The sequence below is a fragment of the Thalassophryne amazonica genome, chromosome 16 (genome assembly GCF_902500255.1).
Source record: "Thalassophryne amazonica chromosome 16, fThaAma1.1, whole genome shotgun sequence".
Taxonomy (NCBI): Eukaryota; Metazoa; Chordata; class Actinopteri; order Batrachoidiformes; family Batrachoididae; genus Thalassophryne; species Thalassophryne amazonica.
In genome coordinates, this window is record NC_047118.1 from 76034133 (window position 1) to 76048076 (window position 13944).

Genomic DNA, 13944 nt, shown 5'->3' on the forward strand with positions numbered 1-13944 from the left:
GAACCACACTGCCATCTAGTGGATATCCAGTGTGCGTATTTGTGAATCAGTAGGCATTTGTTTGTGGATCTGTGTTTGCGAAACGAATGTCTCAAAATGACGTCGCAGAGGAAAGTGATGAATGCGTGTAATTGGTGATCCACAAATGCTGAAACTCAATTCACAAATACAATTTCCAGTTTTACAAATGTAATTTTTTTTTTTTACAAATTAAGTTTTATATTTGCAAATACATTATTTGCAAAGACCAATTTACAAGTTACAAATATGAAATTTGCATTTGTGGATATCTGAACACATTTGCAAATCAGTGATTATTTGTAGATCACCCTGTGTGCATTTACAAATATTAATGAGACAATTTTAACTCCATATTCATGGACTTTGTGACACTGTGACATCATACATCAATTTTTGCAAGGACCTGCATGTGCAGACCAAAACCTTCTGCACATACAGCAACAACAAACCTTGGTTTACTGGGAAACTGAGGCAGCTCCACCAGGCCTAGGAGAAGGCCTACAGAAGTGGAGACAGACTCCTGTACAAGAAGGCCAAAAACATGCTGACAATGGAGATCAGAGTAGCAAAAAGGAGCTACTCTGATATGCTGAAAAAGCAATTCTCAGCCAACAATCCCATGACATTGTGGAGAGGTCTTCAGCATACCACCAACTACAGGAAACCCCCACCTGTGGAGAACCCCCAGTTGTATGAGGAGCTGAATGTGTTTAATGCCAGCTTTGAAACAGACCCTCACACCCACCTCTACAACAATGGACTACCTGCCCCCATGGACACCTCTCTCCTCCTCCCCTCTGCAACCCTACCCGCACTAACAATCTGCAAAGAGGAAGTATGCCAGCAGTTTCACAGACAGAAGATCAAGAAGGCTCCAGGACCTGATGGTGTCTCTCCCTCATGTCTGACAGCCTACATTGCTCACCTGGTGCATTTCTTCACCTGGACTTTCAATGCATCTTTGGAGGTGTGTAAGGTCCCCTCCTGCTTCAAACGCTCCACTATTATTCCAGTGCCAAAGAAACCCTCCATAACAGGACTAAATGATTAAAAGCCTGTTGCCCTGACATCTGTAGTCATGAAGTCTTTTGAACTGCTGGTGTTGAGCCACCTGAAGGACATCACAGGACCCCTGCTGAACTTCATGCAGTTTGCCTAGTGGGCAAACAAGTCAGTTGAGGATGCAGCCAACATGGGACTCCATTACATCCTGCAGCAGCTGGACTCTGCAGGAATGTACACGAAGATCCTGTTCATGGACTTCAGCCCAGTGTTCAACAACAACAATCTCCACCAAAAACTCTCCAACCGCTCTATCCCACCTTCCACATGCCAGTGGATCTCCAACTTCCTGACAGACAGGACACAGCATGTGAGGCTGGGGAGCATCATATCCAGCACACGGACAATCAGCCCTGGTGCCCCTCAGGGATGTGTGCTCTCCCCATTGCTCTTCTCCCTCTACACCACCGACTGCACCTCAGGGAACCCCTCTGTTAAACTCCTAAGTTTGTGGACGACACCATCATCACTGGTCTCATCCAGGATGGTGATGAGGCTGCATACAGACAGGAGGTGGAACAGATGGCCCTCTGGTGTGGTCAGAACAACCTGAAGCTGATAGTGGAGTTCAGGAGACACACGTCACTCTTCCCTGCCACCACTCTACAGTCCTCAATTTCCTTTAGGTTGCATCTCCTATACAGAATGTAGACAGCCTGTGTGCACCTTCATCCACTCTTACACATCACCATGTGTCCTCCTCCTCCTTAAAATAAGTACTCATGACAGCCTTATGGCAAACTCTACCGTCTGTCCTTTCATATTCTTGTCCTTGATATCGTACAGCACCACTCTTTCATGCTTGTGTAACACAAGCCAATGGGAGTCGCTGTGCAACAGTAGTTCATAAACCTCACTCCCCAATAGCTAAAAGAATTGTCTGGCCACAAAGCCAGACCCTTGGGTTTTAGCCTTCTGGTTAGAGAGTCCGAGTCCCATGCTAGGAATCGTGAGTTTGCATTATGAGAGGAGTGAATGGAAAGAATCAACAACAACGCAGATTACAGCCACTACAATGGTGCCGTGACCGGGAGGGAGTGAAGTTTTGGGTGGTGAGTGTAACAGAGGCCAGCAGGAGTTGATGTGCAATAGCAGTTAGTAACCCTCACTCTCCAACAAGGATAGTCTGGCCACAAGGCCAGAGCCCTGGGTTTTAGTCTTCTGGTTAGAGAGGCCGCCTCCCATGCCGAGGATCGTGAGTTCATGTCCCAAATGGGAGGACACTTACGCCCCCTTAACTTCACTCTCATCCGGGTCACAGCACCATTGTAGCAGCTGTGCTCTAACCATTTGTGTTGCAGGACACAGGGGCCACTTCCATCCTTGTCAAGGGGAGTGCTAACCCTCTCTAATTTCATACAACACACCTAAAAATGTACCAGAGGCTCTTCACACTCACCCTGTCAAATACTTCACCTCCAACATACCTAATATTCCATTCCTTTAGAATGAACCCAACACCATTTCTCCTCCCACCCACACGATGATACAAGAGTGTAAACCCACCTCCGATGCTACTGGCCTTACTTCCCTTACCCACTTGGTCTCTTGTACATACAGTATGCCTACCGTCATCCTCTCCATATCACACAACGCTCTCGCTTTACCAGTCATACTACAAAAATTCAAAAGTCACAACTCTCATTCCACACTTCTAACTTTCCTCTTCTCCCGCTACCTCTGAATATGTTCTCCACCTCCTCTTCTTCACTCAACAGTAGCCCATTTCTGACATAACCCTGTTGGACAACAGCAGCAGTGGCAGTCGTTATCTGGGGCCTGACAATCCACTGTGGAAATTCGATTTGCGAGCTACATTTGGTTTGGCCAAATTTACAGGATGCCCTTCCCAATGCAACCCTTGTCATTTATGCGGGCTTGGGAGCAGAACTCCAAACACACTGGTTTGTGCATCCAAAGTGGCTGGCATTTGACAAAATTTACGGTGTACAGTCTTTCTGCTTCTACTTTCATCCTTTATCCAGGCTAGGGACTGGCACACAGAATGCACTGGCTGTCAAACAAGTAACTGAGTTAATCACACTGGCTGCAGTGGTCAGGAAAAAAGCTCTCAGGCATTTTTGATTACAGAAAGAAACCTCATGCTGACCAGACTCAGTCATCTGTTACGGCCATATTAACAGTAACAAAATGAATAAAGCACAACAAAGAATTCTCAAACATGCAGAGATAGAAATGTTGCTGCAAAGCAACCATATACAACCACACTTTTAGAACAAGTTTTATAGCAAAACCAAAGTCAAATTTCCACATTGTGGATAACGTTTTCCTCTCTTATACATATGAAGTCCAGTAGACACAACATCCGATGGCTTTTTGTGATCAAAACAAAGCTACAGCACTGAAAGTTCAGTAACCGTAAAATTATAATAGAAAAGAAGTTAATTAACATGGACAGAAGCCTTAACATAATGATACACATTTAATTTTTGGCAATGATTCATTTTACTTGAATAGGTTTATAATGCAATAAAGTGGTAAAAAGAAGAAATTTTTTTTAATGTAAAAAAAAATGAATAAGTAATTTGTCATTAAGCATAACACCTAAAACAACAGTTGGCTTAATAATAAAAAATGAATAAAGACAACAAAACTTTAACTGCACAAGCATCCAATTTACCCCAGGCAGGTTATTCAATAGAAAACACTCACCTCTCATCTCCGATCGCATGTACGACGTCTGAGTCTGGCTCCAGTTCTGTCCGGCCAGACTCAGACGGGCCATGTCCTGGTCGATTCCAGGCAGTGCTGCTGCTCCTCCTGCATGGCTTGGCCACTCAGCCCCTCCCACCCATCCTTTCCCTCTAACACTGCTGGGGGATATACTGCTCCCCCCGGTGGCTGACTCATCTAAAGATGGCTGCTTACTGCCCAGATCTGCAGGGCGAGAGCGAGTTCTGCGCGCCAGCGAGTAAGATTTGCGCTCCACCGGACGCTCGGTGGGAGGGGAGATTTCCTGATTGATCATAACCACTGCTGATGACTGGACCACGGGGTCAGAGCTGGATGAGTTGGCAGTTGATCCAGACACCGATCTGTCGGTGCTGCCTCGTCGCTCTTGCCGTTGTTGTCTTGGTGATGTTGACTGGTAACTACCTTGCTGTGAAGATGTCACAGCTGTTTTGACACAGACGCCAGGCTCTTCTTCAGGAGCACCGTCTTGGTCAATAGTAACGTCCTCAATATTGACAGATGAGCCTCCCCTTCCGCCACCACAGCCTCCCCTACTGACCACACCCCTCTCTCCTGTAGCTTCTGATGAAGCCTTCGGGCCATGTCGCTCTCTGGGATGCAGTGGCACGTTTGAGTTGTCATTCCTGTAATGCGTCTGTGCTGGGAGGTGCATTTGACTCTGGTGAGCTGGTCTGCTGCGGGAGGGAGGCGGTCTGGAGATGTTGCGCTGGGTAGAGGATGGAGGAAGAGAAAAGGAGGTGTGGCTTGATGTGGAAGGTGCAGCTCCTGAATGGACAGGAACTTTTCCACCTGCCCCACTTTTCCAGGAGCAAAGGGAGCGCTCTCCTCCTTCTCTCCATCTCTTCTCCCTGTTGGGAGATGTACTCTGCCTGTAGATCAGTAACAGAGGCATTAAAAAATGTGACAAAAGCACTCATCTGATAATTATGGTACATAAACAGAAGCCACACGTGCATAATTAAAATATTTAGTAAAAATTAGTAAATCTATACCAGCCTGATCTTTCCTGATTAATAACATGAGACTATTTTATTTGTTGACAAATTACTAAACATTGATTAAATGGATAAGTTAGGTGAGGTAGAGCCTTGTGCAGGACTAATTTCGTCGTACCACTCCCACTGAAATTCGGACCATTACCGGGAGGAACCGCAACGAGTGTGTTACATTCATGCCCGTTCCTGCAATGTGTATTTCCAGTCCAGCCCGCACCCACGAAACACTGAGAATTTATGCCCGCACAGTAATAGACATGCAGTGATTTTGTGTCTCCTCCTGTCCTGTGCGAGAAATCAGGTCATTTTGGCTATTAATAAAGAGATTCATGGGGTTGTTCCTTTCCTTCCCCAAAGACGGTTTCATATATGTGTGCCATATATGGGCAAGCAGTGGCTGCATAGGTGTCTGTGTACCTGTTCTGGTGCTCTTCCTGTCTGCTGCTCCTGTTAAATTAAAGATGTTCTATTTAAGCTGATAGTAGCGTGTGGACACTGCAGACTTTGACACAATTCCCCTTTGTTGACTAAGTCAATCCCAATGCAGAGGTGAATGAATTCCTACCACCCAGTGCGGTTTTCCAATTGACTAAGTTACAAAAATGTATTTTAATACCTTAGTAAAGGAGGAGGATTGTATAAATGATATGAAAAGGTTTTTAACTAGGGGTGGGATGGTCGAGCCAAAGCAATTTATCGATTTCAATCATGTTTGGATTGACTCGAGGACTACAATTTTTAATCGAGAGTCAAAATTCGACTGGTCCACCCACATTCACTCCAGAGGGATGTTCTGATTTATCCACTGCTATGACAAATTAAAAAAAGAAAATCAGCTTTGTATTTTACTTTGATCTTAAAGTGTAGCTGCATCAATGCCTCAGCAGCCAAACGTATGTGGCTCTGTTTCATTTCTGTGTCCTACACACAACGTAGCCAAACACAGAAATGATCCGTTGGCATTCTGACAGCATACCAGCAACATTAAACACTTAAAAGCTTTTTCTGCATTTTCTATGACTGCGAAATGTCCAAGACACACACATTATACATACATATACAGTGCCCTCCAAAAGTATTGGGCCACTTGATATTTCACGTTTTAAATTTATTTATGCCATTTCAAAAACACAAAGTAAATCAGCCTTCTCAATAGAAAATTTCTAAAATTATCTTTCTTAAATTCAAACTCAAAGAAAATCTCTACAACTTGACATAAATTAATTAAAAATATAAAAGCCAAGATGATGGGTTGCATAAGTAATGGGCCCCTTTGGAATAATACCTGTAAATCAGTTTTATTGCCAGTTTTCTTCAGACAAGTCAGGGGATGGATACATAAACATTTCCAAATCACTGAATATGTTTTGAACTTTATTTACATCCGTTATGAAGAAATCCAAACAGTATGACACTCTATGGTAAATCTGTGTGGATTAGACAGTTCTCAAAAACTGAGTGACTGTGCAAGAAGAAGAAGATAAGATAAACTTTGTCCCTCTTGGGGAAATTTGTCTGCGTGAGGAAAGCCACCAAGACACTCCAACATCCCAGAAGAGGTTAAAGGCTTCTGTGGCTGTGATTGGAGAAATTGTGCACAGCGTATTTTTGCATTTTGTATCACCAGTTATACAACTTCATGCTGAAGTGGTAATAAGGAGGATTTTCTTGAAAAGAAGACCTGAAAGTTCAGCAACAATTTTCCAGAAGGATGTAAGCCTAGATTTGATGTTTTGGTGAAAAAATAGGAAACTTTTTCACGATATCAAAAATTTTCTGAGATGCACCTGTATAAGGCTTCAAAAATTCATTACAACCTTGTAAAACATTTTTTCAGTCTTTTACTGAGTGTCAACCTTTCAAATTATTTTTAGTTTTCAATTGAGACATATTAACCCCACAGACATTCGGTCCAACTTGGTGTTTCTAAAAGTGTCACTTTGTAGAGGACTTTCTGATGAAGGTGGTAGTCACCTGGATCGGCGCTGCTTGTACAGCCGCTCTCCCGGGCTGCACCCGTTGCGTATGTCATAGCCATATATGGCAATAAGCTCCTCCCGGCTTTTGGGGGCCTGTTCGTCCTCCCTGAACTTGTCGTGCTCCCAGCGACCCTCATCCTTCCATAGCTTCCTATTCCGACCTTTTGGTCTGAAAGTACACAGACACAGAAAAGACAAAGAGGACATTATCAAAGACACCATTTAATCAACATCCAAAAGTTAAACACAGGTAACTGGCTGATATAGGAGAAACTAAATTAGCAACTTTGTTAAATCCCATCTTTATGGCTCTGAAGAATTTGGTCACTTTATTGCACCCAAAAACTAAAACAGGACAAAGGGAACAGTTCAAAAGCACAATAATACATGATACTTTATGAAAAATAATTCTAGCAGATACTCAAAGTGCTTTTCAATGACGCCTCACATTTACATTCCCAGCCAAGTCTGGTACCCATTTTTACAGCTGGGTGGACTGAGACAATGCAGATTAAGGGCCTGATTTAATAATATCCCTGATAAGGAGTGATAAATTGCATGGCCAATTCAAACTTTTGCACACTGGGGTGGAGACAAATTTGCGATTGATTTACCAAGAGTAAATTCGCAACTGATACTGGGAGGTAACTTGACGTAAAATGGCACATTAATGTCTGTAAACGTAAAATGAAATTACAGCCGACACTTGACGTTAAGTTACTGGAAGCAGGTGTGAGGCCCGTCTTTACTCAGATCTAATATACACGGAAGAGAACTCTGTACTAGCATAGGAGTATATTTATTATTGATGACCACAGTAAAGTACAGAACAGAATGCAGATGCAACATGTACATATGTGCATTAGGCATGTGGAGACTAATCAATATGAATCAGTATCTAGATACAAATGTGTGCAATGCGAGTGCATTGATTCAACTGACGCATTGAATCATGTTGCATCGCTCACTGCCTGCTTGCACTGATTTTTTTCCTGATGCATATTGAATGCACCATGGACGGAAACTAGAATGCACATTTCTACCACAACAAAAATAATTACATCAATAGCCTTTTTGCTTAACGATTCCCTTATCAGTCCTTCAGTTCTGGACAACGAAGCCGCCGTTGTTTTTGAGGGTGTTTAAAATCTGTACATGGTCACTGGATCCTTAATCTGTGGACATAAATAGAAATAAACAAAATCTGTAGTTTTTGTCAAAAGCATTTCCTTTCAGATATTAATGACACAAATGTAACTCCATACCTCTGAGCTGAACTCAGCCGAATGCGCTGCATGTCAGGATGTAATTCAAAAACACGGACGACGTCTCATTTTGGGAGAAAAAAATGTTTTGGTTTGTTGTCTGTATTCCAACGTTTGGAAAGAGTTGTCATTTGATTTAAAATGGCGAGAAAGCGGCGCAGCATTTGGAGAGGTGCAAACAGAGCAGAGGACGATTCTCGTTTTTGCCCGCAAACAGACAAGAGTCCCAGTTGGTGACTTTAATCCGCACAAAAGTGACTTACGACTGACATTTTTAAATGGCTTTGAGAGGGGTGGACTTTCCGCTTCTGAAAAGCAGCAGAGAACCAATGAAGCAGCAGGTTGGAGCACTGCTGTGTTGGCTCAGGCTTCAAGTAGAGCCGCTGCAGAAGCGGTTGATTGCAGACACACTGCAGGATCTGCAATCAATGTAGAGAAATGATAGTTTTCCCGATAAATACTATCAAAAACAACGGCCACTCTGAAAGACTGATAAGGGAATCTTTAAGCAAAAAAGGCTATTGATGTCAGTGGCTCAAATCATTTCTTAACAATTCTTTAAAAGAACGAGTTATCGATACCCAACCCTAATCATGCACAGAGAAACACATGGCCAAAATGTTGAAGCTGACGCTCCCTCACGGTGCAAGTCATACTAATCTTAGTCTCACTTAGTAACCGCTCATTTGATACAAAGTCATTCCAGTGGTACCCAAAGAGTTGCTGAAGATACCTAGGACCAAAAACATTTAGTTGTCACCTTATGTCACACATTAGCATCCAAGTCTCATAACCACACAGCAAAACAAATAGCATCAGGACCCAAAACACTTGGACCTTTTCTAGACTGCAAAGATAGTGGCATCACCAAACAACTCTGTCTAGCAACCTCATGAGTCCATAAAGCACCTCTTGATCTCAAAGGCCATTTGAGATCAAGAGGTGTTAAATGAATGTCTCCAGGTTCACGACATACAATTCTGCTGGCTGACTCCAGGAAATTGTTAAAACTTGATCCAGGACAATCTCAAACTCAGACAGATTCCTCACTCAACTTCTCAAGTGCTGCAATCCGAGTATTCGATTAAACAAAGATCACAGTATTGTCATGTCAGTAAACCTTTCTTCAACAACCAAAGCACCCAAGTCACTGGTTTCTACAACTTTACCCAGCACCTGGTCCATGCGAGCATTGAACAGCCAGATCACATCCTAAGCAAACAGTCTTCACTGGGGGAAAAACGCAAGAGTTTCTGGCTCCACCCCGCACACCACTCAGTGTTTGTGCATAGGCTGGCTATGATGTCCAGTAGCTTCTTAGGGCTCAGGATGTCCTAGAGAGCAGTGCAATCTACTGAACCAAACGCTTTATGAAACTGACTTCTTGGGTGTGAAGCTAAACTATTCTGATATCTAAGCAGCAAGTAGTTCATTTCTTGCATGTCGTATTTTTTAAGGGGTGAACAATATTAGATTTTTTTCCCCCAGACATATGATATACAGATATTTTCAAACTCATTTTTGGCAAATAATGATGTTGATAATGATATATACAGTGGGGAAAATAAGGATTTGACCCACTGTCAGTTTTGCAGGTTTTCCCACCTACAAAGAATGGAGAGGTCTGTAATTTTTAATCGTACTGTAGGTACACTTCAACTGTGAGAGACAGAATCTAAAGGTCTGGGATTCCATGCAAGTTCTCACTTTGTGGGGTAAGGATGATTCTGAGAAACCTCAAAACTACACAGGAGGACCTGGTCAATGACCTGAAGAGAGCTGGGACCACAGTGACAAAGATTACATTAGTAACACATGACGCTGTCATGGTTTAAAATCCTGCAGGGCAGCAAGGTCCCCCTGCTCAAGCCAGCACATGTCCAGGCCAGTTTGAAGTTCACCAGTGACCATCTGGATGATCCAGAGGAGGCATGGGAGAAGGTCATGTGGTCAGATGAGACCAGAATAGAGCTTTTTGGAATCAACTGCACTTACCATGTTTAGAGGATGAGAACAACCCCAAGAAAACCATCCCAACCGTGAAGCATGGGGGTGGAAACATCGTACTCTGGGGGTGCTCTTCTGCAAAGGGGACAGGACGACTGCACCGTATTTAAGTGAGGATGGATGGAGTCATGTACTGTGAGATTTTGGCAAACAACCTCCTTCCCTCAGTAAGAGCACTGAAGATGGGTCATGGCTGGGTCTTCCAGCATGACAATGACCCCAAACACACAGCCAAGGCAACTAATGAGGGGCTCCGTAAGAAGCATTTCAAGGTCCTGGAGTGGCCTGGCCAGTCTCCAGACATGAACTCAATAGAAAATCTTTGGAGGGAGCTGAAACTCCAAACCTGAAAGATCTAGAGAAGATCTGTATGGAGGAGTGGACCAAAATCCCTGCTGCAGTGTGTGCAAACCTGGTGAAAAACTACAGGAAACGTTTGACCTCTGTAATTGCAAACAAAGGCTACTGTACCAAATATTAACATTGATTTTCACAGGTGTTCAAATACTCATTTGCAGCATTAACATACAAATAAATTTTAAAAAATCATACATTGTGATTTCCAGATTTTTTTTTTTCAGATTATGTCTCTCACAGTGGAAATGCACCTAAGATGAAAATTTCAGAACCCTCCATGATTTCTAAGTGGGAGAACTTGCAAAATTGCAGAGTGTTCAAATACTTATTGGGCCAGGGCTGTGTGAAGTGCAATGGAGACAGCATCCTCTGTAGATCTGTTCGCTGGTATGCAAAATAATGGCTATCCAGGTCTGCAGGGATGCTGTTTTTGATGTGCGCCAACACCATCCTCTCAAAGCACTTGATAATGACCGGGGTGAGGGCAACTGGACAACAGTCACCGAAGGTTGTGACTGCAGGCTTTTTGGGCACAGGAACAATAGTAGTTCATTTGAGGCAGGTGGGTACAGCAGCATATTGTAGGGAGCAGTTAAAGATGTCTGAACACCCCAGCTGGTCATAGTGCAGGCCTTCAGTCGGCGGCCTGTCACCCCATCTGGTCCAGCTGCTTTGGTGGCATTGATCCGTTTTGAGGTGAATCTCACCTGTTGCTGCTGGAGGACAAGTGTCAGCTCTTCTTCGGGCTGGATTCTTTCAGCAAGCTGGGCTGCTTATCCAAGTGAGCAAAGAAGAGGTTCAGGGTGGCGGGGAGATCTCTGTCCTGACTGATCTGCGTGGTGTTATTTTTAATTCCTCTCCACATGCTGCTGGGGTCCTGGTTCTCAAAGTGGCCTTCAATTTGTTGCCTATACTTACCCTTGGTTTCTCTGATGCACTTTGCTAGGTTTTTCTGCGTAGTTTTGTATTCCAGCTGGACCCCTGACCTGTAGGAGGCATCTCAGGCTTTGAGCAGTGACCGCGCATTTCCATTAACCCTCTGGGGTCCGAGGGCATTTTTTGGACAGTTCACTGGCCTGGCATAAATGTTTTATTATGGCTGTTAACAGCTCTCCTTGCATCCCACAATCAAGTTTTACGTATATCTCCTTTTTTCAGGACAACCTGTTCTTTCATAATATATATGCTTTTGTTGTATTTTATAAGTGTAATAAAGGTTTACAATCAAAGATAAAGTAAAAAGTAAAGTGAAAAATAATTTTCCACACACATTTATTCAAAACACACAGCAAACTATAATAAACAACTGTTTTGACACTTTATAAAGGTAATTTGCGGTCTTGTGTGAAAGACTGTACAACAAAAAAGTTCAAACAATAAACACAAATGCACATTTTGAACAATATATACAAAATGTTCTATGCGTTTATGCTCCAGTCTGAGGAGCGGCCCCTCTCCCTCACCTCATTGATATGGTAAACAGTGCTTTACGCCAGAGGGAGGGAGCAACAGAGTAATCCAGTAACATTCAAATGCAAACTAGTGGAGCAATCCTGATAGTTACACACTCTTTGTTTGAGCACGTAAGATTGTCATGCAGGCTCTCCGTCTCTTTCACTTTTGCTGTGTGTAATGGCGCAGGCCGCATTGGAGGAGTTAGGGGGCTATTCAAACGGGCCAACTACTAAGATATCACTCCTGAAAACGATCTTTGGTTTATCATGTGAGGTAAATCTGCCCTACGATTGGATTTTGGAAAAACATGTAACTGTGAACCAGTTCCGATTGGACACCCACATTGCGCACGTCATCACACAGCTTCTATGAGGAGTACACAGATGGCCGATGGCGGATCAAAAGTCAGCTGAGTTAGCTTTTCGGCAAAAAAAAAAAAAAAAAAAAAAAAAGTAAGTCTCTATCTAATATCATTAAAACATTATTTATAATTTAGTAAAGCTTGGTCCCAGCCGTCGTCGGCATCATCGGCCCCAGAGGGTTAAACCAGGGTTTCTGATTTGGAAACACCCTAATGGTTTCAAGAGGCAGTACGCCCTCTGTGCAAAACTTTATGTAGTCCAGGACAGCAGAAGTGTAACCCTCCAGGTCAGAACCCTCAGGGAAAACCTCCCAGTCCGTGATGTCGAAGCAATGCAATGGCCTCCTTGTTTCATACCTGCACAGTCTTTATGAAGGGTCTGCTTCTGCACACTACTGGTCTGTAGGCTGGTATCAATAAATAAAGTCCATTAACTCCTGCTCATGGACCGATCACCAGCGAGAGAACATGTCAATGTCTAGTATAACTCCTCATGGATGGATGGCCAGCAAGAGGACATGTCCACGTCCACTTCTCATGGACGGATCGCACATACCATCGTGCTGCAGCTTTCATTCACCTCCAAGTTCCCTCAAGATTGTGGCACATTAAATAAATTCCATTAAATCCTGGAAATAATGTATTCTGACTTTTTCCAATGTATCAAATCCATGTGTCCAAGCAGTACGTCGTGTCATGGAGCCAAGTTTCTCCTCCCTGCATGCAAGATTTTTTTTTCTCCCCCGTCTCAACTTGCACAGACATTCCTGCGTAAGTTCCTATGCTGCATGCTAGATATGCAGCACAATGCAACTCTACACAAGCCCGGTGTGAAAGGGGCTTAAGGCTGGCTTTGCGTTAGCGTGTGGTGGGATGTAAACAGCTGTGATGAGAATGCCAGAAAACTCCCTCAGCGGGTACACTGGCCTGCATTTGCCTGCCAGACACTAAATCTGGAGAGCAGTGAATCCCAATGATGCTCACAGCTGTGTAGCACTTGTTTATGTAGACATACACAAACACGCTTCCAATTCTGCTCTTACCAGAGCATGCATACATTATTTTACTTTAGACATTGAAGCAAAACTATTTCACAGACACCAACACTACCAGGGTCAAAATTATTAGCAGTTTGAAGAACTGACCTTTTTGTTTAACCACAGCACAAACCACTGTTGTGCAACGATGTGCTTTAAGTTTGTAATGCTCTAAGCTTGTAAAATCAAGTTAAAACTGAAGGTTTTCTTCCAACGTACACACAGTATAAAAACTTCAGTAAGGGTTGAGCCATCACTTGAGAAAGCATTATGTCAAAAACAAAATAAGTCAGTTTAGACTTGAGAAAAAGAATCGTTGATGCTCACAAAGCAGAAGAAGGAATTATCACAGCATCAATAACTGGAGTGAGATGTATCATTTAGAAATTCAAAGAGTGTAGTACAAGACTGGCAGAGGTAGAAGCAAATGATTTCACAGACTCCGGAAAGAAAACTAGTGACAGATGCATTTGAAGACTCTAGAACAACTGCCAAGACACTAGTGAATAACTTAGCCAAGTCGGGAATTGTAGTCTCAAAGCAAACAATCACAAGAGCCCTGGGGCCTCATGTAGAAAGTGTGCATACGCACAAAAATGTGGCGTAAGTCCGCTCAGATGTATCAAAAGTGAAAGGACTGTGGAAATGTGCGATGCATCACGCAAAAATACTGGCTGGTGTATGCACATT

General features: G+C 43.2%; 1 protein-coding gene and 1 non-coding gene across 4 annotated transcripts in view; both read right to left on the bottom strand.

Annotated features, from left to right (window-relative positions):
• Window positions 1-13944, bottom strand: part of casc3 (casc3 exon junction complex subunit) — a 54162-nt gene that overhangs the window by 19157 nt on the left and 21061 nt on the right. For all 3 annotated transcript variants that reach the window (XM_034190114.1, XM_034190113.1, XM_034190112.1), the window contains exons 6-7: window positions 6768-6941; window positions 3757-4667 (exon numbers count right to left, since the gene is read on the bottom strand). In XM_034190114.1, the coding sequence (XP_034046005.1) occupies window positions 3757-4667; window positions 6768-6941 (1085 nt within the window). The remainder of the gene's footprint in view (window positions 1-3756; window positions 4668-6767; window positions 6942-13944) is intronic.
• On the bottom strand, window positions 2326-2448 carry LOC117528841. The gene has a single exon (XR_004565898.1). It is a non-coding gene; the product is annotated as a U6atac minor spliceosomal RNA (small nuclear RNA).